Source organism: Mustela putorius, unplaced genomic scaffold (assembly GCF_011764305.1).
Source record: "Mustela putorius furo isolate JIRA1106 unplaced genomic scaffold, ASM1176430v1.1 tig00001584_pilon_pilon_pilon, whole genome shotgun sequence".
Taxonomy (NCBI): Eukaryota; Metazoa; Chordata; class Mammalia; order Carnivora; family Mustelidae; genus Mustela; species Mustela putorius.
In genome coordinates, this window is record NW_025421806.1 from 1,042,494 (window position 1) to 1,067,278 (window position 24,785).

General features: G+C 38.6%; 1 protein-coding gene across 1 annotated transcript in view; it reads right to left on the reverse strand.

Annotated features, from left to right (window-relative positions):
* The window catches only part of UBE2R2 (ubiquitin conjugating enzyme E2 R2), a 115,172-nt gene that overhangs the window by 17,017 nt on the left and 73,370 nt on the right, over window positions 1-24,785 (reverse strand). Inside the window, exons 2-3 of the mRNA XM_004765331.3 lie at window positions 13,910-13,996; window positions 513-610 (exon numbers count right to left, since the gene is read on the reverse strand). Of these exons, the coding sequence (XP_004765388.1) occupies window positions 513-610; window positions 13,910-13,996 (185 nt within the window). The remainder of the gene's footprint in view (window positions 1-512; window positions 611-13,909; window positions 13,997-24,785) is intronic.

Genomic DNA, 24,785 nt, shown 5'->3' on the forward strand with positions numbered 1-24,785 from the left:
AATGTAAATACAAATTTTGGGGGGAAAAAGATGGATAATGAAAGGGAATCAAAAGAAATACATAAGCCCTTAAAATCATTAAGAAACATTCATACACATATAAAACAAATAAAATAACAACAGATAATGGAAGCTCTTTCAAACACAGTGAGTATATAAAGTCAATTCAGTTTGTAAAGGCTTGGGTTTTTCTGCAAAATGTATTAAGAATCCTGGATTAAGAAAACAACCAATTCAAACATGGACATCATGAGATCCAAAGATGCAGGATGGAACTTAAGATAATGTAACAGGAAGAATTCAGACTAAGATGCACATAAACAAATGAGTAACAAAAGCAATTACTGCTCTGAAACTATGACTCTTAAAAATGATGCATACATGTTACTTAAAGTTCTAGCAGAAGACAAAACAACCATGTACAAAAAGGAGTCTTCTGTACTTGTTATAAAGATAATATCCAATCTTAAGAACCACTGAAAAACCAGATTATTCCTTATGTAACCCCTTACCTGACATTCTGAGTAGGATTCCACCTTTCAGAGGGCAGTTCTCCACTCTGTGGGTCATCTACAGGCGGATGAAGAATTGAAATGCATACATCTCCGTTCTATGAGACACAAACATTACATTTAGTAAATACTCAAAAATAGGATATAAAAAGGGACATCAGTTCTGCTGAAGTTTCTTTCATTCCTAGAAAATCTGCCTTCTCATCATTAGGGGAGAAAACGATTCTGCTTTTTCTTCATGTTTGCAATCAATGCTGACGAATCTTTTTTAAAGATTTAATATATTTATGTGTGTGTGTGAGAGAGAGAGAGAGCGCCCTAGAGGGAAAAGGGGAGAGAATCCGAAGCAGACTCTACCCCAATCTAAGAGCCCAATGAGGAACTCAATCCCATGACCATGAGATTATGTCCTGAACCAAAAACCAAGAAGAGTCAATCGCTCAATCAACTGAGCCACACAAGCACCCCAACACTGAAGAATTATTAAACATTTTTTATATTATGGGGGCAGTTGGGTGGCTCAGTCATTAAGTAGCTGCCTTCAAGCTCAGGTCATGATCCCAGGGTCCTGGGATGGAGCCCCGCATCGGGCTCCCTGCTCAGTGGGAAGCCTGCTTCTCCCTCTCCCACTGCTTGTGTTCCCTCTTTAACTTTGTCTCTCTCTGTCAAATAAATAAAATCTTTTAAAAAATCTTTTTGAGGGCGCCTGGGTGGCTCAGTGGGTTAAAGCCTCTGCCTTCGGCTCAGGTCATGATTCCAGGGTCCTGGGATCGAGTCCCACATCGGGCTCTATGCTCAGCAAGGAGCCTGCTTCCTCCTCTCTCTCTCTGCCTCTCTGCCTACTTGTGATCTCTGTCTGTCAAATAAATAAAATAAAATCTTTAAAAAAAAAAAATCTTTTTGAAAACTCTTTTGTATTATAAGTATTAGTTCTGACCACTCTGTAAGATGTATTTCTTAAAAAAGAAGCAGTATGGGGGCGCCTGGGTGGCTCAGTGGGTAAAAGCCTCTGCTTTCGGCTCAGGTCATGATCCCAGGGTCCTGGGATCGAGCCCCACATCGGGCTCTCTGCTAAGCAGGGAGCCTGCTTCCACTTCTCTCTCTGCCTGCCTCTCTGCCTACTTGTGATCTCTGTCTGTCAGATAAATAAATAAAATATTAAAAAAAAAAAAAAAAAAAAAAAAAAAGAAGCAGTATGTTTACAGCACCATCCTTCTAAGAAAAACTCATTTAAAATTGAAAAAGGCACATGGGTGACTCAGTCGGTGGAATGTCTGACTCGATTTTGGCTCAGGTCATAATCTTGGGGTTGTGGTATCAAACCTCACATTGGGCTCTGTGTTCTGCGGCGAGTCTGCTTCTCTCCCTCTCCCTTTGACCTTCATCCCCCATGCCTAACCAATCATGCTCACGTGCTTGTGCTCGCTCTCTAAAATAAATATATCTATAAAATAATAGACATATATAATAACTGAGATTCAGGAGTCTTCAGGAGCAACCATCTTTATTTTCAGACACATCTGAATCTAAAGTACATAAAAAGAAACAATCCCTCCCAAAATTTGACCTCACTTAAAATCTGTCTAGAGATGCTATAACCACCTTCAATATCCATGGTTTCAATAAGTATGGTTTATATAAACTGAAAATATGCCTCCCAATAACTTAATTTTAATTCCTCCAGAATATGTATAAAACTCAGTACTTTTTTGGGTAAGATTTTATTTATTCATTTATTTATTTGAGAGAGCGAGCGCAAATGAGCACGAGCAGGGAAAGGAGCTGGAGGAGAGGGAAAAGCAGATTCCCTGCTGAAGCAGGGAGCCTGACACGGGGCTTGATTCCAGGACCCTGGGATCATGACCTGAGCTGAAGGCAGATGCTTAACTGACTTAGCCACTCAGGCGCCCTTTGGTTCATAAATTTAAATTATAGGACCTAATCCACATGTACATTTAGTTTAAGTCAAATACATATGGATTGCTTACCATATGCATCACAGATTGTTATTCAATAGAAGAAAGACTAAGATATAGTCACCAATCTTAGCCTAAAATGAAAGATTCAAAATTCTAAATAATTAGAGATATAACTAAAATATAAAAATCTTACATGTACACAACCCAAATTTAGATTTACACAAAAAATACACAACCGTATCAAGATAACAGAACATTTTTAATAAAATACCAAATACTAAATTCTAAAACTTGTTAGATGCTATGAGGAAGGTTTAAAAAAAAAAAAACAAAACACAAGAGAAACAAGGAGAAACTTAGGGTATATTTGGATAGAGGACACCTGGCACATGGTGGGAAAGACAAACTAAAGGCTTAGTATTTGAGAAAGCTTTGAGATAGTTCTTGAATAGTAACTACAATTTTAACAACCTAAGAAGGAAATTTAGACATGAGTTAGCCCAGAGAAATAAACCAACATATAAGGGCGCCTGGGTGGTTCAGTGGGTTAAGCCTCTGCCTTCAGCTTGGGTCATGATTTCAGGGTCCTGGGATTGAGCCCCACATCGGTTCTCTGCTCAGCGGGAAGCCTGCTTCCCCCTCTCTCTCTGCCTGCCTCTCTGCCTACTGTGATTTCTCGTCAAATAAATAAATAAAATCTAAAAAACAAAAACAAACAAACAAAAAACAAGAACATCATAAACAGAATATGCTAGGGTAGTTATATTTGTTTTGCACTGCTACTGTAACAAATCACCACACACTTAGTAGTTAAAACAGCAATTTATTGCTTTACACTTTTGTAGGTCAAAATCTGACACTATTCTCACAAGGCTAATTCAATGTGTCAACAGCACTGTGCTCCTCCTTTCTGGAAAAAAATCTCTTTCCTTGTCCTTTCTAAGCTTCTGAAGGCCACCCACACGCCTTTGCTCTTGGGTCTTCCTTCCTCTAATCTTCAAAGCAAGCAATGTTGCATTTCTCTAGGCCTTTCTCCCATAATCACATCTCTCACTCTCATTTCCTGTCTACCTATTCCACTTGAAAGTTACATTGGGCCCACCTGAGTAATCCAGAATAATCTCTTTCTTTTAAGGTCAGCTGATGATTAGCAACTTTAATTTTTCTTTAACATATAAGCTAACATAACACAGGTTCCAGGGATTGGGATGTGGACTCTTCTGAAGGACCATTATTCTACCTACCACAATGGTAAAGAACCCACCTGTAATGAAAAATAGATTATATATAAAAATTAGAACAGAAAAATATGTTACTTTGTTCTGAGTTTATACCTATATACATAAAAATTTCTGAGCAGTGGAATGACATACTAGATTTGTACTCAGAAACAACTTATTAAAAGATGGGCATCTCAATTGATGCAAAGCATTTGACAAAATGCAACACTTTTCCATGATAAAAACACTAAAAAAAATTATAAATAGAAGGAAAGTACCTCAACATTGTAACGGAATTTTAAAAAAGCAACAATGAAAATCAGGGGGGCCTGGGTGGCTCACTGAGTTAAAGCCTCTCTCTGCCTTGGGCTGAGGTCCTGGGATCGAGCCCCACATCAGGCTCTCTGCTTAGCAGGAAGCCTGCTTCCTCCTCTCTCTCTGCCTGCCTCTCTGCCTACTTGTGATCTCTGTCAAATAAATAAATAAAAATCTTAAAACAAAACCCTTACAGCTAGCATTACACTAAATAGTGAAATCTTTCCTCCTAAGATCAAGAACAGGACAAGGGGGGCACCTGGATGGCTCAGTTGATTAAGCCTCTGCCTTTGGCTCAGGTCATGATCTCAGGGTTCTGGGATCAAGCCCCGCATCAGGCTCTCTGCTCTGCAGGGAGCCTGCTTCCTCCTCTCTCTCTCTCTGCCTGACTCTGACTACTTGTGGTCTCTCTCTGTCAAATAAATAAATAAAATCTTTAAAAAAAAAAAAGAAAAAAGGAAGAAGAACAGGACAAGGATAATCATTTTTACCACTGCTATGTTTTGTTTTTTTTTTTAAGATTTTATTTATTTATTTGAAAGACAGAGATCACAAGTAGGCAGAGAGGCAGAGAGAGAGAGAGAGAGAGAGAGAGAGAGAGAAGCAGGCTTCCCGCGGAGCAGGGAGCCCGATGCGGGGCTCGATCCCAGGACCCTGAGATCAGGACCAGAGCCAAAGGCAGCAGCCCAAACTACTGAGCCACCCAGGTGCCCCTTACCACTGCTATTTAACACTGCCCTGAAAGTTCCAGCCAGAGCACTAAACAAGAAAAAAAGCAATAAAAGGCACACAAACTGGAAAGGAAGAAATAGAATTATTTCAAAAATGACAAAATTTCAAAGAACTCATATGATAGCTACTAAAGCTAATAAAGAAATTCAGCAAAGTTGTAAGATATAAGATCAAAACTCAAAAATGAGATTTACTTCTCTATACCAGCAATAACCTAAACAGGGTTCATGAAAACAATTCCATTTACAATGGCATCTAAGAGGATAAAATACTGAGGAATAAATCTAACCAAGGAGATGAAAGATCCGTACACAGAGAACTATTAAAACACAGCTCAAAGAATGAAGGACCTAAGTAAACAGAAAAATATCCCCAATTTGATCTACAGATAAAATGAAATCTTCATCAAAATCCTAGCTTCCTGGGGCAACTGGGTGGCTTAGTGGGTTAAGCCTCTGCCTTCAGCTCAGGTCATGATCTCAGGGTCCTGGGTTCAAGCCCCGAAGTCAGTCTTTCTGCTCAGCAGGGAGTAGGGAGCCTGCTCTCCACTTTCTCTGCCTGCCTCTCTGTCTACCTGTGACCTCTGTCAAATAAATAAAATCTTTAAAAACAAATCCTAACTGTCCTTTTTCCAGAAATTAAAAAACTGATTCTAAAATTTATACAGAAATTTAAGGGATCCACAAAAGCAAAAACAATCTTAAAAAAGAAAAATGGGGTAACTGGGTGGCTCAGTTAGTTAAGAGTTCTGCCTTCAGCTCAGGTCATGATCCCAGACTGGAATGGGGCCCTGAATGGGGCTCCCTGCCCAGCTGGGAGCCTGCTTCTCCCTTTCTTCCTCATTCATTCTCTGTCGCTACCTCTATCTCAGATAAATAAATTTTAAAAATCTAAAATAATAATAATAATAATAATAATAATAAAAGAGTAAAGGGAAGTGGGGGTGGCTCAGCTGTTTAGGCGTCTGATTTCAGGGTCCTGTTATCAGGACCCACATCAGGCTCTACACTCAGTGTGGAGTCTGTTTGTCCCTCTGCCCCTCCCCCCGCTCATGCACGCTCTCCCTCTCTCTCAAATAAATAAAATATTTTTTAAAAAGAGTAAAGGGGCGCCTGGGTGGCTCAGTCGTGGAGAGTCTGCCTTCAGCTCATGATCCCAGGGTCCTGGGATCGAGTCCCACATTGGGCTCCTTATTCTGTGGGAAACCTGCTTCTCCTCCCACTCCCCCTGCTTGTGTTCCCTCTCTCGCTGTGTCTTTCTCTGTCAAATAAATAAAATCTTTAAAAAGAAAAAACATTAAAATTAAAATTTAAAAATTTAAAAAAGAGTAAAGTTGGAGAACTCACACTTCCAAATTTCAAAACTTAGTATAAAGCTAAAGCCAACAAGACAGTTTAGTACTGGCTTAATGATAAACTTATAGACCAAAATACTAGAACTAATAAATCCATACATCTACGGTGAAATGATTTTTGACAAGGATCCTACGTCCATTCTATGGGGAAATAAGTCTCTTCAACAAATGATGCTAGGATAACTGAAATTCCAAAAACAGAGGAGTGAAGTTGGATTCATACCTTATATCATGTACAAAATTAACTCAAAATGGAACAAAGATCTAAGAGCTAAAATCATAAAACTCTTTCAAGATTTATTTTTATTATTTTATTTATTTGAGAGAGAGTGAGAGAATGAGAGGGGAGAGGTCAAAGGGAGAAGCAAAGCCCCCGCCAGGCAGGGAGTCTGATGTGGAACTCAATCCCAGGCCTCCAGGACCATGACCTGAGCCAAAGGCAGTCGCCTGACCAACTGAGCCACCCAGGCACCCCATAAAACTCTTTAAAAAACAAAAACAAAAACAAAAACCGAGGGTGCCTGGCTGGCTGAGTTGCTTAAGCAACCACCTCTTGATTTCAGCTCAGGTCATGAAATCCATTCTGGCTTTGGGCTCCTGCTGGGCTTGGAGCCTGCATAAGATTCTCTCTCTCTTCTTCTACTGTCCCTGTCCTCTCCCTCTCTAAAACCAAAACAAAACATAGGGGTAAATCTTCATGACCTTCAATATGGCAATGTATTCTTAGATATGACACCAAAAGCATGAGCAACAAAGATAAACTAGACTTCATCAAAATGAAAAGCTTTTATGCAAAGGGCATTTATCAACAAAATTATTTTTAAAAGTCCTACAGATTTGAAGGAAATATCTCCAAGTCATATATCTGATAAGGGTTTAATATCCTTCATTAGACAGAACTCCTGCAACTCAAAGACAAAAAGATAAACCAGCCAATTGAAAAATGGGCAAAGGGTTTGAACAAACATTACTAGTCAGTAGGGAAATTCAAATCAAAATGACAATAAGAAATCACTTAACATCACCTTGTGATGGTTAGAATTAAAACAAAAATTACAAAATAAACATTAGTGAGGATGTGGAGAAACAGAAATCCTCATACATTGTTAGTGGGAATAAGAAATGGTTCATTTGCTATAGAACCGTCTGGTCATTCCTTTAAAAGTAAAACACATAATTACCCATTTGATCTTGTAATTCCACTCCTAGGTATATAAGCAAAAGAAATTAAAAAAAGTACTTAAGCAAGACATCTATACACATGGTCACAGCAGCACTATTCACATATCTAAAAGGTGGAGAAGGTCTAAATGTCCATCAATAGATGGATGGATACTATGGATATCATCCAGCTGTTAAGGATAAATGAAGAATTGGGGCCCATGCATGGCTCAGTCAAGTAACCGACTTGTGGTTTCAACTCAGGTCATTATCCAACAGTCCCAAGACTGAGCCCTGCATTTGGCTCTGCGCTTAGTGTGGAGTCAGCTCCAGATTCTCTCTCCTTCTCCTCCAGGTTGCACATCCACCTTCTCTCTCAAATAAATAAAATCTTTTTTTAAAAAAATGAAGTATTGATATACAACATAACATGGAGGAACTTCTAAAACATTAGACTAAGTGAAAGCCAGAGACAAAAGGTCCATATTGTATGATTCTCTCTTTATTTATTTATTTGACAGAGATCACAAGTAGGCAGAGAGGAAGGCAGAGAGAGAGAGGAAGGGAAGCAGGCTCCCTGCTGAGCAGAGAGGCCGATGCGGGGCTCGATCCCAGGACCCTGGGATCATGACCTGAGCTGAAGGCAGAGGCTTAACCCACTGAGCCACCCAGGCGCCCCTGTATGATTCTCTTTTTAGGAAATATCCAGAATATATAAACACACAGAGATAGAAAGTTTGGGACATGGCTGTCAGAGACTAGGACTAGTGAAATGGGAATGGAGAAAAACTGTGTTATGAATAAGGTATTTATACAGGAGTGATGGAAATACTTTACAAACAGAGGTGACAACTGAACAACACTGGGACCACATATTAAATGTCACTGAATTAGGTTTACTTTAAATGGTTCATTTTATGTATGTGAATTTTACCTCAATAAATTACTATTATTTATTATAATTATTATTTTTAAAGTATAGGGGAAGTTCTGGGTCTCCATAAATGATCCATTTTTAAGATTTTTATTTATTTGAGAGAAAGCATGCACACAAGTAGGGAGTGGTGGGGGACAGAGGAAGAAGCAGACTCCCCACTGAGCAGGACTCTGAGATCACCACCTAAGTCAAAGGCAGACAGACACTTAGCTGACTAGAGCCACCCAAGTACCCCCAGACAGTTCTAAATGTAAAATTAAGGCTATCTAGCCTAGGGCCCTTCCAAATCTAATTAAACTGAAATCTCTAGTATTCTTTATTTCTAAAAACTTCTCCGCAGGACTCTGATATGCAGCCAACCTTGGGCATAGCACTGCCAAGGGCAATCTTTTACCTGTACCTTAAATTTAGAGAGACTGGGTAAGATCTGCAAATCCATGAATTTAACTACATAAATGTATATTAAATCCTGCTTGTCAAAGACTAATTACAAACCAGAGCCCAGCTCTACAAAAGGACAAATTTGGTGGCCTAAATATTATTATGTTCTCAATACTGGCTAATATACCTATACTTAAATCCTTCAAGTTTGTATACTCTTACAGAGCAAACTAGTGTCCTTATTTAATTTTTTAAAAGAAAAACTATAAGGAAAAATGAAAAATCTAACTAAAAAATAACAAACTCAAACTTTTAATAATGTATATTATTAAATCACATTTGCTAGGTAAAATCTCAACACCCAATCAGAATCAAAATCATCTGGTTTCTGGTGACTTTTTTCACCTTACTCCTTTGTTCATATAAACCAAGATGAAAGTCACACAGAGATTTTGACAGTTCTACAGGAACATTCCACAAACTTTTCCCTAATGATTTAGGACTAAAGAATATTTTTCAAGTCACGTAATGAGTTGTTTTAATGCCAGAAACAAAAAATATATATGTTTTACTGGGTACAAAAGAAAAGTTATGTCAATTTATCTTAGTAGTTAAAACAAACAAAATACAGGTTACCAACTTCTGATCAGCACATAAGAAAGCATTCATATTCATTTGAAGAATCTTTTTTTTTCCAAAGATTTTATTTATTTATTTGAGAGAGATCACAAGTAGGTGGAGAGGCAGGCAGAGAGAGGTGGGAAGTACGCTCCCTCCTCAGGGAGCCTGATTTGGGGCTCCATCCCAGGACCCTGAGATCATGACCTGAGCCAAAGGCAGAGGCTTAAACTGAGCTACCCAGGTGCCCCTCTAAAGAAGAATCTTTAAATGAATTCAAAGAGAAATGTTTTGTTCAGGTCCATTTTTAAAGACCACTGACCAAAATTATGTAAATTTTTAATGTTCATCAAATGCACACTTTTTGTAAGAGTTTATTTATTTGAGAGAGAAAGAGAGAGGGGGGAGGGAAAATGAATGTGGGGGACAGGGTCAGAGGGAGAAGCAGACTCCCCACCAAGCAGGGAGCCTGACGTGGGGCTCAATCCAGGGACTCCAGAATCATGACCTGAGCCAAAGGCAGTCACTCAACCAACTGAGCCACCCAGGTTCCCATCAAATGTTCACTTTAAAAATTGATAATAAATACTGATAGCATTTTAACAAACACTCAGCATCTTTATGTGGATTAAGTTCAAGCATGTACAATACAGAAACAGAATTTGTCTCCCCCTACAGAGGAACAGAGAGCAACTATAGACAAGTAATAAATGTTTTTTTTCCACAATAAATGTTTTAACTTCCCCATTCTACACTTTACTCCAAATAAAGCCTGTAATTTACTTAACAGTACTGTACCAAAGTTAATTTCTCAGTTTTGATGAATGTACTATTCTTGTATAAGATGTTAACATTAGAGAAACCTGAGTAGAAGTTATATGAGAACTTTCTGTACTATTCTGCAAACTCTAAAGCCTAAAATTATTTTTAAGGAGTGGATTTATTTTTAATTTTTTAAAAGACTGTGTGTGGTGGCGCCTGGGTGGCTCAGTGGGTTGAGCCACTGCCTTCGGCTCAGGTCATGATCCCACAGTCCTGAGATCCAGTCCCACATTGGGCTCTCTGCTCAGCGGGAAACCTGCTTCTTCCTCTCTCTCTCTGCCTGCCTCTCTGCCTACTTGTGATCTCTGTCAAATAAATAAATAAATTCTTTAAAAAAAAAAAGAAAAGAAAAAGCCTCTGCCTTCGGCTCAGGTCATGATTTCAGGGTCCTGGGATCCAGCCCCGCATCGGGCTCTCTGCTCGGCAGGGAGCCTTCTTCCTCCTCTCTCTCTGCCTGCTTCTCGCCTACTTGTGATCTCTGTCAAATAAATAAAATCTTAAAAAAAAAAACACTCAACCAACTGAGCCACCCAGGTGCCCCTAATATATACACAAACACACACACACACGTATATATGTATGTATACATACATATATATATTGATTTAAAAATTCTATTTATTTATTTGTCAGAGGCAGAGAGAGAGAGACAGTGCATACAAGCAGGGGAAGATGCAGGCGGAGGGAGAAGCAGGCTCCCAGATGAGCAAGGAGCCCGATGTGGAGCTCGACCCCAGGACCCTGTGATCACAACCTGAGCCAAAGGCAGCAGCTTAACAAACTGAGCCACCCAGGAGTACCCCCCTACAATACTTATTTTTGATGCCCATGAAGTTAATATATCAAAAACTTTTTTAAAATAAAGGTGGTATTTATTTGAGAGAAACAAAGAGAGAGCACGAGCAGGGGGAGCAGAAGGCAGAGGGAGAAGCAGGCTCCCTCCTGAGCAGAAAGCCTGATGCAGGACATCCCAGGATCTTGGGATCATGACATAAACCGAAGGCAGATGCTTAACCAGTTGAGCCACCCAGGAGCCCCTATCAAAAACTCTTTCATCACGGGGCACCTGGGGGGCTCAGTGGGTTGAAGCCTCTGCCTTCGGCTCAGGTCATGATCTCAGGGTCCTGGGATCAAGCCCCGCATCAGGCTCTCTGCTCAGCGGGGAGCCTGCATTATTTTACCACCAAAAATATTTTTATGAATATGAAAAATATTTTTGAAAATAATGATCCAATGCTAAATATTAAAGAGACAGAACTAAATAGCCTACCTTAATAGTGTGAAAATAGTGGAAAGGTGAGGTCACCTATATTTTATTCCTTCAGTTTTCAATTCCTTTCCTTGTTTTTTGTTTCTTACATGAGGGGTTTGGGAATTAGGTAACTTGAGATGGAAACAAGTGAATATACCGCTTTAAGGTAAATTAGTCTTCAAAAGCAAAACAGAAGCTTATTTTCTCACTTCTCTCTTGCTATCTAAAATCTATCTATAAATAGGGGCGCCTGGGTGTCTCAGTGGGTTAAGGCCTCTGCCTTCAGCTTGGGTCATGATCCCAGGGTCCTGGGATGGAGCCCCAAGTCGGGCTCTCTGCTCAGCAGGGAGCCTGCTTCCTCCTCTCTGCCTGCCTCTCCACCCAACTTGTGATCTCTGTCAAATAAATAAATAAAATCTTAGGGGCACCTGGGTGGCTCAGTGGGTTAAAGCCTCTGCCTTCAGCTCAGGTCATGATCCCAAGGTCCTGAGATCAAGCAGGAAATCGAAGCAGGGAGCCTGCTTCCCTTCCTCTCTCTCCTTGCCTGCCTCTCTGCCTACTTGTGATCTCTGTCTGTCAAGTAAATAAATAAATAGATAGATAGATAGAATCTTTTAAATAAATAAAATCTTAAAAAAAATATATATATCTATAAATAAATAATATATATACATATATATTACATGGACAGAGACACAAAAATATTTCTATGTGTATTGAACTCACTTTGAATTTATGAAACAGCAAATTGCTTCCATGTCTCTCTCCTATAATGGGTAACTTAGTTATACGGAATAATATAAGGTATTTACTATTGTTTATTCATATTATGATTATGTCAAATACCAAAGATACTATAGCAATATTCTGGGAGCTTATTTCTGGAAATGTAACCACAAATCACCTTTTGAACACCAGCTTGTTCTGTTTAAAGAAGAAAAGAGGGGTGCCTGGGTAACTCAGTCAAACGTCTCATTCTTAATTAGAGTCAAGATCTCAGGGTTGGGGCGCCCGGGTGGCTCAATGGGTTAAAGCCTCTGCCTTCTGCTCGGGTCGTGATCCCAGGGTCCTGGGATCCAGCCCTGCATCGGGCTCTCTGCTCAGCAGAGGCTGCTTCCTTCTCTCTCTCTGCCTGCCTCTCTGCCAACTTGCGATCCGTCAAATAAATAAATAAATAAATAAAATCTTAAAAACAAAAAACAAAAAAAAACTCAGGGTTGTCAGATTGGAGCCCCACGTGGGGCTCCTCGGTGGCAAGGAGTCTACTTAAGATTGTAGGTCTCTCTCCCTCAACCCCTCCTGGCTTCTAAAAAAAAAAAAAAAAGTGGGGTAGGTACCTGGGTGGCTCAGTCAGTTAAAGCGAAGCGACTGCCTTTTTTTTTTTTTTTTTTTAAGATTTTATTTATTTATTTGACAGACAGAAATCACAAGTAGATGGAGAGGTAGACAGAGAGAGAGAGAGGGGGAAGCAGGCTCCCCGCCGAGCAGAGAGCCCAATGCGGGACTCGATCCCAGGACCTGAGGCGAAGGCAGTGGCTTAACCCACTGAGCCACCTAGGCACCCAAGCGACTGACTTTTGATTTCAGCTCAGGTCATGATCTCAGGGTTGGGGGACTGAGCCCTGTGTCAGGTTCCATACTCAGCTGGGAGTCTGTTAGGATTCTCTCTCTCCCTCTGCCACTTCCCGAACCCCCCACCCCAAACATAGATTTTCTCTCTCTCTCTCTCAAATAAATAATAAATAAACAGAAAAGGGGGGGAAGTGAAGATAACACTTCAAAGAAAAAGCAAGTCGTGAAAAACACTAAGGCTGCTCCAGTGTGCTATACAGATGGAGATCCAAATTCAGGACTCTAGAGAAAGTTCTTCATCGCTTGCATACAAGCGATTCAAAGATGACATTGCTCTGTTTCTAGAGCAAAGGAGCTTCCCAATATACACCAGGCCAATAAAAGACTAATGGCTGTAAATTTTAAAAAGCAATTTTATGTTTGGGCCACAGCTTCAATAAAATGAAACCACCTCAGAACCTCATTACAATGAAAAATATTACAGAATGGTAAAGGAGTAGACTCTAAGGATATTTTATAGGATCCTGACATAAGTATCCTGAGAAACAAAATGCATCATTCTACCATCCTTACAGATTAGCCCAAGGCTAAGTACATTTCACCAAAAAAACTAGAAATGATTCCCTCAGGCTTGTGAATTTCTCCAAGAGAAGAACCTCACCTTGGATTCATTCTCAAACAGACTCTCAACTGTTCTGCAGCAATTCCTAAAAGCAGACCGGTTCAAATGTGGGATAAATTCCCCTAAAAAGCTCAATTTCTGATCATAGCAACAGGTGACCATTACTGTGATGCTAGAGGATAGGTACACAAATTAATCTGTATGACTTTATATACTAATTTTTTTAAATGCAAGTTTTAACACATAGGCTTTATAATCTTAGCAATAAGGAACAAAGGTTTAAAACTGTATTGTTAAATATAACATACACTGGTAAAATAAAACTACCCTCAATTTTGAATAATTAAACTAGGGATTACTAAAAGTGGGGAACCATGAACACTCCCTTGTGGCTACAGACTAACCACAGCATATGGAGATATAAAGGTTATTTTAAAGGACTGTATCTAAAAAGTGTTATCTTCAGAGAAATTCACATCATATGTCTCTTACCTCATAAATGTTGGGGTGCCACATTTTGGTCAAGAATCTGAAGGTAGGTGGTGAATATGGGTAGTCAATAGGAAATTTAATATGCGCCTGAAAAGAGAAAAAATGAAATGCTAATAAATCAGACTACAGGTTTTTCATCTGCCTAATAATTCACCTTATTATATCCCAGTGAAAAAAAACTCCTTTCTACAGAGTAGATTCTTAGGATTAACAACTGCTCATATGTATTTTGTTAGCCCCAATGTCAGAGTTATTATTAGCACATTCTTAAAGCATCTCCTCAAATATTTATATGAGCTTTTGTTAATCACCAAAATTCAAAAGCCATACAATTTTTAATTAAACTCATATGAGTGAAAAACAGTATAGGTATAGGTGTGTCACACTAATTTTACTGTACTTCATCACAAAAATAATTACCACCACCTTATGGGGTACATAATATAGAACAAAGATAATTTTTAACTCACCTAACTACCACCCAGAAATAATAAAAGCTACCATTTTTGATCATGCATTATCCTTTATTAACATAAATATATATATTAATATATCATATATATAAATATATATTAATATAATATATATCATCTGTATTATATATAATACATATATTAACATAAATATATTATTTGTTTCAGGGGTACAGACCTGTGATTCATTAGTCTTACACAATACATAGTGCTCACCTTAACACATACCCTCCCCAATGTCCCTCACCCAACCACACCACCTCTCCCACCCTCCTCCCCTCCAGTAACCTTCAGTTTGTTTCCTGAGATAGTCTTACGATTTGTCTCCCTCTGGTTTTGTCTTATTTCATTTTTTCCCTCTCTTCGCCTATTATCCTCTGTCTTGTTTCTCAAATTCCACATATCAGTGAGATTGTATGATAACTGTCTTTCTCTGAAAGACGGTCTTTCTCTACTATTTTGATACAGCTCCTTCCAGCAGTTGTTTTTTTTTTTTTGGTGTACACATTTATTTCCTTATAAAACTTATTTTCAAAAACTCAAATATACTGCATTTTATACTCTTCTCCTGTCTATAATCATACATTTTCCTACAAAACAGTCTCTGAATACATAGCTGTTAGTGACTATGTAATGTTCCATTATGTGAATATATAGACAAATCATTTAAAAAAACGACTTCTATATTTTGAAACACTTAAGGTTGTTTTCAGTCTTTTGCTATTATAAATAACTGAAGTGACTGTCCTTGGCAGTATCCCATACTTCAAATATGAAAAACCCCAAAAGATCCTCATCTAACAGTATACTAGAAGAGCCTGCGGAAGAGACAGAAAAGACAAGCTAGGAGTAAATAAGTTAAAACCAACATAGCATGTCAAGACACAAAATTTCTTTCTTCAATAAAAGCAATGAGAAAATTGGCAAGAATTTTAAGAATGAATTTTCAGAATGTAGAAAATAACCAAAGGTTTCTAGGAATTCAAAGAGCATCTATTTAAGAAAAAGAGCTGACCCTCAATAAGAATAGTGAACACTGTGGTGTTTTAACTTGCCCCAGTCCCGTGCCTGCCTTCCAGAGCTATGGTAACCTTAAAACTAACAAATTACACTCAAAGTGAAGACAAGCAGCCACAATGTGCTGAAATTTCTTCAAAGCCTTAATCTCCAAGAATTGTTACTTATCTGACCTTTTTAATGGTTCTCTAGAAAAATTCACTTGCAAGGTTGTCTATATTTGACCTGATCTGTAGCTTGGATGGCGTGAAAATAATTTTCTTGAGTGTGTTTGTTGACAACAATGATAGACAAATACGGAACTTCAAAGCTGCCTATTAGGTTGAACAACAGACTAACCAAAAAATTTAATAAGGGCTTTGAAAAATTCTAACAAATTCCTAAGAATCTAGAAGACTGGGCTCATATGCAGTGCTATGCATATGCCCAGGCTATACACATGCTCAGTAAAGTCCTAAGAATTCATTAGAAGGTCCAAAACTATTATCTTTGCCTGAACCTGAAGGATCTGCACAAGGAGGAACTAAAGGCTAAGGCAGAGTTCAAAACTGCCTAGGTGAGTGTTAAGGCATGCTTCAACATGCACACACAGCTGCTCTACAATGCCCAGGGAACTTGTTGGTTCCAGGAAATCAAATCAAACTAAGGAAATCGCTGTTCAATCATTAGCTCATCACTTAGCTAACTAAGTGGAGACTTTACAGGCAGAACAAGAATATAGACAAAACAGAATCAGGTCAGAAAACTAATTAAGCAAGGAAACAGTAACAATAAACAGCAATAAAAAAATTCTTGTTGCCTCATTTTATTACTTAAATATCTATCTAGTTTTCAACACACTACTATAGAACACGGGAGGAAAAAAAAAAAAAACACCTTACAAACTATGGCCCATACAAAAGGATTAAAAACCCAATCAACAGAAACTGGAAGCCCACTGTTCCCTCTCCCACTGTCCTTGCTTATGTTCCCTCTCCCCTTGTGTCTCTGTCGAATAAATAAATGAAAATCTTAAAAAAAAAAAAAAAAAGGAAAGAAAAAAAGAAAAGAAAAGAAAAAAGGAAAAGAAACTGGAAGCCCAGATACTGAACTTACCAGAGAAGCCCTTAAATCAGCTGAATTAAATGTTTAAAGAATTAAAGGAAACCATGGCTAAAGAACTAAGGAAGTATGAGAAAAAAGATATTTCAGCACACTGTGAAAATCAATAAAGAGAAATTACAAAAATTAAACTGAACAGTTTTTTGAGGAAAAAGAAAAATAAGATTTTGTGGGGTGCAAGAGTACAATAACAACAACAAAAAGCTAGATGGCTGAACAGTAGCTCTGAATAAGATGAAAAAAGAATCTGTGAAACTGAAGGTAGGTCAATTTAGATTACTCCATCTAAAGAAATAAAACTCTACGGCTCAGAAACCAATATATGCATTACTGGGAATCCCAGCCCCCAAAATCAGGCAAAATAAAGACCCCAAACATCCAAATTTAATGAAAGATATTAAGCCTCATAAACAAGAAGTTCAACAACTACCAGGAGACTAAACTCGAAGAGATCCACATATATATATATATATCATAAATAAACTGCTGAAAGCCAAATACTATCTTGAAAGCAAGCGACACAATCAATCATGCACAAGGTATCCTCAATAAGATAGATAACTTCTAATCAGAAGCCAGAAAACAGTGCCAAAAGAACAAAATTTATCAACCAAAATTTCCATATCCAGTAAAATTATTCCTCAAAAAATGAAGGTGAATTAAGACATTACTAGACAAATGAAAACAAAGAACTCATAATGAGCATACATTATAAATATTTTTGGTTTATAACTTTTTCTCCTATCTGATTTAAAAGACAATTACAAATTGTAATAATTATAAATCTGTTGATGGGCACATAATGTATCAAGCTATAATTTGTGTGGCTAAAGGGAAGGGATCAGATCAGAGAAGCAAAATTTTCAAATTTTTATTTTTTAATTCCAGTATAATTAACATACAGTGTTATATTAGTTTCATATATATAACACAATGATTCAACAATTCTATATATTACGCAATGCACATCACAAGAAGTATATATACTCTTAATTCCCTTCACCTTATTTCACCCAGCCACGCCCACCTCAGGTAACCACGTTTGTTCTCTATATTTAAAAGCCTACTTTGTTTCTTAAATTCCTCATATGGGTTAAATCACATAGTATTTGTCCTTCTTTGACTTATTTAACTTAGCATTATACCCTCTAGATCAATCCATGTTGTTACAAATGGAAAGTTTCATTCTTTCTTAAGTTTAAGTAATATTCCATCGTGTGTGTGCACATACCCCACATTCTTTTTTTGTGCACATGTATATGTATATACACAAATTCTCTCTCTTTTTAAAAGATTTTTATTTCTTTCTTTGGAAGAGAGAGAGAGAGCACGCTGGAAAGAAAGGCAGAGGGAGGGAGAAGCAGGCTCCCCGCTGAGCAGGGAGGACCCTGGGATCATGACCTGAGCCAAAGGCAGATGCTTAAACAACTGAGCCACCCAAGCACCACATCCCATACTCTCTAATATCCATTCATCTTGCATGGACACATGGGTTCCTTCCACATATGGCTACTGTTTAAATAATACTGCAATAAACCCAGGGGTATATATTTTTTTCTGAGTTAGTGTTCTCATAGTCTTTGGGTAAATACCCAGGGGTGGAATTACAGGAGCATATGGTGATAAAATAGAATGTATTTGGGGCACCTGGGCGGCTCAGTCGTTAATCATCTGCCTTTGGCTCAGGTCATGATCCCAGGATCCTGGGATCAAATCCCATATCTAGTTCCCTGCTCGGCAGGGAGCTTGCTTCTCCTTTCACTCCCTGCTTGTGTTCCCTCACTCACTGTATCTCTCTCTGTCAAACAAATAAAATCTTAAAGAAAAAAAACAAGATTTTTTAATTTATTTGACAGAGAGAGAGAGCACAAGCAGGGGGAGAGGGAGAAGTAGGCTCTCTGCTACTTGGGGCTCAATCCCAGGACCTTGAGACCATGACCTGAGCCAAAAGGCAGACAGAGGCCTAACCAACAGAGCCACCCAGGTGCCCCATTTTTAATTTTTTAAGGAACCTCCATAGTGTTTTCCATAGTGGCTGCACCAGTTTGCATTCCCATCAACAGTGCACAAAGATTCCTTTTTCTCCATAACCTCTCCAACACTTGTTCTTTCTTGTGTCTTTGATTTTAGTCATTTTGACAGGGGTGAGGTGATATGATATCTCATTGTGGTTTTGGTTTGCATTTCCCTGATGATTAGTGATGCTGAACATCTTTTCATGTTCTGTTAGCCAACTTTAAGCCCAGAAGCAAAATTTTTGTATACTATTGAAATTAAGATGGTATTAAGTAATCTACTATAGTTACAAGATGTTGATTATAGTCCCCAGGACAATCACAAGAGAATAACTTAAAAACTGAATACCCCTTCATGATTTACAATACCCAAAAAGGGAATACAAGGTAAATTCCTCAATTTAATGAAGAATATTGATTTTAAAAACCCTAACTAACAGGGCGCCTGGGTGGCTCAGTGGGTTAAGCCGCTGCCTTCGGCTCGGGTCATGATCTCAGGGTCCTGGGATCGAGTCCCACGTAGGGCTCTCTGCTCAGCAGGGAGCCTGCTTCCTTCTCTCACTCTCTCTATGCCTGCCTCTCTGCCCACTTGTGATCTCTGTCAAATAAATAAAATCTTAAAAACAAAAAAAAAAAAAAACAAAAAAAAACCTAACATACTTAACAGTGAAAGACTGAATGCTTTTCTCCTAATTTCAGTAACAAAACATGGATGTCTGTTCTCTTCTGTACTTCTGTTCAAAACTACACTGAAGATACTAAGACAACTGAGCAAGGGAATGAAACAAAAGGCATCTTGGTCGGAAAGAAAGTAAAGTTATATGTATTTGCAGATGACGTGATCTTGTATATAAAACATTCAAACAGGGCGCCTGGGTGGCTCAGTTGGTTGAGCAAATGCCTTCCAATCAGGTCATGATCCCGGACTTCCAGGATAGAGTCCCGCATAGGGCTCACAGCTCCTGGGGGAGTCTGCTTCTCCCTCTGACCTTCTCCTCTCTCATGCTCTCTCTCACTCATTCTCTCTCAAATAAATAAATAAATAAAATCTTTAAAAGAAAAATTCAAACAAATCCACTCAAAGTTATTAGAACAAGTTAACAAGTTCAGCAAGGTTGAAAGATACAAGATCAATAGATCAGTATCAATTATAATTCTAAATAAACTGAAATGAAGAAAATACTATATACAATAACATCAAAACAATACTTTAAAAAAAACTTAACAAAAGTGGCACAAAACCTATACTCTGTAAAATACAAAACACTGTTGAAAGAAATTAAAGACCCAAACAAATGGAAAGAAACTGTGTATTCATGAACTGCAAGACTTAATACTATTAAGATAGCAATCCTCCACAAATTGATCTTCAGATTCAACATGATTTAACGGAAATTTCCAGCTTCCTTCCTTATAGAAAGGGAAAAGCTGGTACTAAAATTCATGTAAGGTGGTAATTCAGGGGACCCAGAATAGTCCAAACAGTCTTGAAAAAGAACAAATTTGGACAAGAAGAAAAAAGAGAAAGAGACTGAAAAACTCTTGTGGTAAGTTCACAATCCAGAGGCAAAAAAGGCTCACTGAAAGACTGTGCCCTAAACACAGGAGTAGAGAATGCTCTCCTCTCCCCTAACACCTTACCAACGTATTACTAAGACCTATTTACAGAGTTCCTTATATCCGGGTATATCATATCCAGCTATCAAAAAAAAAAAACACAAGGCATACAAGAAAGAGATATAAGAAATAAATAGAATAATTATCACAACCAAAAATATGGCACATATTTTGGAATTATCAGACTGGGAATTTAAAACTCTGATTAATATTCTAAAGTTGATATTAATGAATTTGGTAGGTAGCATACAAAAACAGACAGCCAATGTAAGCCAATGTAAGCGGAGAGTTGGAAGTCCTAAGAAAGAACTAAAGAGAAATGCTAGAGATTAAAAAACACTGTAACAAAAATGAAGAATGCCTATGATGAGCTTATTAAGACAGGATACAGCTGAGGAAAGAATCTCTGGGCTAGAGGTTATATCAAAAGAATTCATGAAAACTGAAAAGCAGAGAGATCAAAGACTGAAGAAGAAAAAAAAAAAAAAACAGAATATCCAAGGACTGTGGGACAACTACAAAAAGGTGTAACATACATCGATATAGGAATATGAGAAGGAACAAAAGACACACACCATAAAGAAAACGGGGGAAAAAAAACACCCACAAAATGAAAAAAAATATGTTCGAATTATTTTTCTGGTAAGGAATACGTATCTGGAATATGCAAGGAATGTTTATAATTAGAGGCGCCTGGGTGGCACAGTCAGCTAAGCATCCGACTCTTGATTTCGCCTCAGTTCACGATCTCAGGCTCATGGGCTTGAGCCTTGCATCTGGCCGCGCACTCAACAGGGGTCTGCTTGAGACTCTTTCTCCTTCTGCCACCCGCCCTACAACCTGGCCCTGCACTGGTTCACCCTCTCTCTTTAAAAATATTTAAATCAGAGGCATTAAGTCATTAAGCATCTGCCTTCCACTCAAGTCATGATCCCAGGGTCTGGTATCAAGCCCTGCATCAGGTTCCCTGCTCAGCAGGAAGCCTTTTTCTCCCAATCCTACTCCCTCTGCTACATTCCCTTTCTTGTTCTCTCTCTTTCTCTAATAAATAAATAAATCCTTTTTTAAAAAAAAAAAAATTTAAATCTGAAGAAAAAGAATGTTTACAACTAAACAATAAAGAGGAATACAGGTATCCTTTGCTTTTCCAGAAGTTCAGATCACACCACTTTTCTTTCATAAAAGAACATTAGTACCTGTTGTCACTAACAGAAAAAAAAATGTATTGAAGAGGATTTTCACTTCTGTGAAAGAAACACAAAAGTGAAAATGGAATTTAATGTTTGTTTTGCAGCAAGCTGTTAATAGAAGTAGTGACATACATCCTGAGCAACAAATTTAGCACTGCCAAGCTCCTTTGGCAACTCACCACCATAGCTTTGAACTGTGTCTTTGAGCATCTGAGCTTTACCTGGATTTCGTTGTGTATCTGTTAACAAGATAAGCCCTAAGGTATTAGAAAAGCCTAACAAGTTATGTTTGGGGTTGAGGAACACTCAAATTTTTTATAAGCCAAACACTTTGGCTTATAAAGTTTTTTCTTAAGATTTTATTTATTATTATAGGGTGCCTGGGTGGCTCAGTGGGTTAAAGCCTCTGCCTTCGGCCCAGGTCATGATCTCAGGGTCCTGGGATCAAGCCCTGCATCAGGCTCTCTGCTCAGCAGGGAGCCTGCTTCCCTCTCTCTCTGTCTGCCTCTCTGCCTACCTGTGATTTCTTCATTCAAATAAATAAATAAAATCTTAAAAAAAAAAAGATTTTATTTATTATTTGACAGAGTACACAAGCAGGGGAGCAGCAGAGGGAGAGCGGGAAGCAGGCTCCCCTCTTAGTAGGGAAGCCTGATGTGGAGCCTGATCCCAGGACCCTGACATCATGATCTGAGCTGAAGAAGTGACTGAGCCACCTAGGCACCCCTTATAAAAGTTTTCTTAGGAGCATTCTACTTTCAAAGAACAAGGGGACCCTGTAACTCAACTGAAAAAAACAGGCAAAGCTTGTGAATAAACATTTCCCAGAAAAGATAAACAAATGGCCAATAAGCACAAGAAAAGATGCTCAACATCATTAGCCTCAGGGAAATGCATATCAAACGAATAATGAGATACTACTTCAAATCCACTAGGATGGGTAAAAAGACACAGCAAAAACAGTTCTAAGAGAGAAGTTTATAGCAATACAGACTTATCTCAAGAAGCGAGAAAAATCTCAAATAAACAATCTAAACTTCCACCTAATGGAACTAGAAACAGAAGAATAAACAAACCCGAGGTTAGTAAAAGGAAGGAAATAATAAAGATCAGAGTGCAAGAAAGTAAAATACAGACTAAAAAAACAATAAAAAAGACCAATGAAGGGCGCCTGGGTGGCTCAGTGGGTCAGGTCATGATCTCACGGTCCTGGGATCAAGTCCCGCATCAGGCTCTCTGCTTGGCCGAGAGCCTGCTTCCTCCTCTCTCTCTGCCTGCCTCTCTGCCTACTTGTGATCTCTCTCTGTCAAATAAATAAAATCTTAAAAAAAAAAAAAAAAAAAAAGACCAATGAAACTAAGAGCTTATTCTTTGAAAAGATGAACACAATTGATAAACTTCTAGCCAGATGCATCTAAAAGAGAAAAGGCACAAATAAATTCGGAAATGAAAGGGAAGTTATAACCAATACCACAGAAAGCCAATCTTTTTTTTTTTTTTTAAGATTTTATTTATTTATTTGACAGACATAAATCACAAGTAGACAGAGAGGCAGGCAGAGAGAGAGGAAGGGAAGCAGGCACTCCACTGAACAGAGAGCCTGATGCGGGGCTCGATCCCAGGACCCTGAGATCATGACCTGAGCCTAAGGCAGAGGGTTAACCTACTGAGCCACCCAGGCGCCCCCCAGAAAGCCAATCTTAAGAGACCACTATAAATAATTATATGCCAACAAACTGGGGAACCTAAAAGGAATGGATAAACTCCTAGAAACATACAATCTTCCAAAACTAAATCAGGAAGAAATAGAAAATCTGAACAGGGGCATGTGGGTGGCTCAGTTGTTATTAAGCGGCAACCTTCAGCTCAGGTCATGATCCCAGGGTCCTGGGATTGAGCCCTGCATTGGGCTCCCTGCTTGATGGGAAGCCTGCTTCTCCCTCTGCCTGCTGCTTCCTCTACTTGTGCTCTCTCTCTCTCTCTCTCTGTCAAATAAATAAATAAAACCTTTTAAAGAAAGAAAAAATGTGAACAGACCATTACTAGTAATGAAATTGAATCAGTTATCAAAAAATTACCAAAAAATAAATGTCTAGAACCAGGTAGATTCACAGGCAAATTCTACCAAGCATTTTAGAGTTAATACCTACTCTCTTCAAACTATTCCAAAAATAGAAGGAAAGCTTCCAAATACATTCTACAAAGCCTGAATTATCCCAATACCAAAACCAGACAGAGACAGCACAAAAAAAGAGAGAAAATTATAGGTCAATATCCCTCACAAACACAGATGCAAAGACCTGCAATAAAATGTTAGCAAAGCAAATTCAACAATACATTGAAAGGATCATATACATCATGATCAATGTGGATTTATTGGGGGGATGTAAGGATGGTTAAAAATCTGCAAATCGGGGCACCTGGGTGGCTCGGTGGGTTAAGCCGCTGCCTTCGGCTCAGGTCAAGATCTCAGGGTCCTGGGATCGAGTCCCGCATTGGGCTCTCTGCTCTGCAGGGAGCCTGCTTCCTCCTCTCCCTCTCTCTGCCTGCCTTTCTGCCTGCTTGTGACCTCTGTCTGTCAAATAAATAAAATCTTTAAAAAAAAAAAATCTGCAAATCAAGCAACAAGGATACACATTAACAAAATGAAGGACAAATGATATATTCATTTCAAAAGATGCAGAAAAAGCATTTCATGAAATTCAACACCCATTTATGATAAAAACTCTTAACCAAGTAAGTAGAAAGAGAACACATCACAACATAATAAAGGCCATATGTAACAAAGCCACAGGTAACATCATAGTTAATTCTGAAAAGCTGTAAACTTTTCCTCTAGGATGAGAAACAAGAAAAGAATGCCCACTCTCGACACTTTTATTCAACATAGTATTGGAGGTTGTATCCACATCAATAGGAAAGGGAAAAGGAAAGGAAAAGGAAAAGGAAAAGAGAGAGATGCCTGGCTCGGGTCATAATCCCAGGGTCCCGAGATTGAGTTCTACATTGGGCTTCTTGCTCAGAGGGGAGCCTGCTTTTTCCTCCACCTGCTGCTACCCCTGCTTGTTCTCGGGCTCACTGGCTTGCGCTCTCTCTCTGTGACAAATAAATAAAATCTTAAAAAAAAAAAGAGAGAGAGAGAGAGAAAGGGACAAAGGGAAAGAGGGGGTAGGGAAGGATAAAGGAAGAAGGCGAGGACATCCAAATTGGGAAAGAATAAGTAAAACTGTCGTTATTTGCAGATTACATGATACCATATACAGAAAACCCTAAAGACTCCACCAAAAAAACCTATCAGAATCAATTCAGTAAAGTTGCAATATAAAATTAATACACACAAATCAGTTACAGTTCTATATGCTAATGAACTGTCAGAAAAGAAACTAAGAAAATGGAAAACGGGGCGCCTGGGTGGCTCAGTGGGTTAAGCCGCTGCCTTCGGCTCAGGTCATGATCTCAGGGT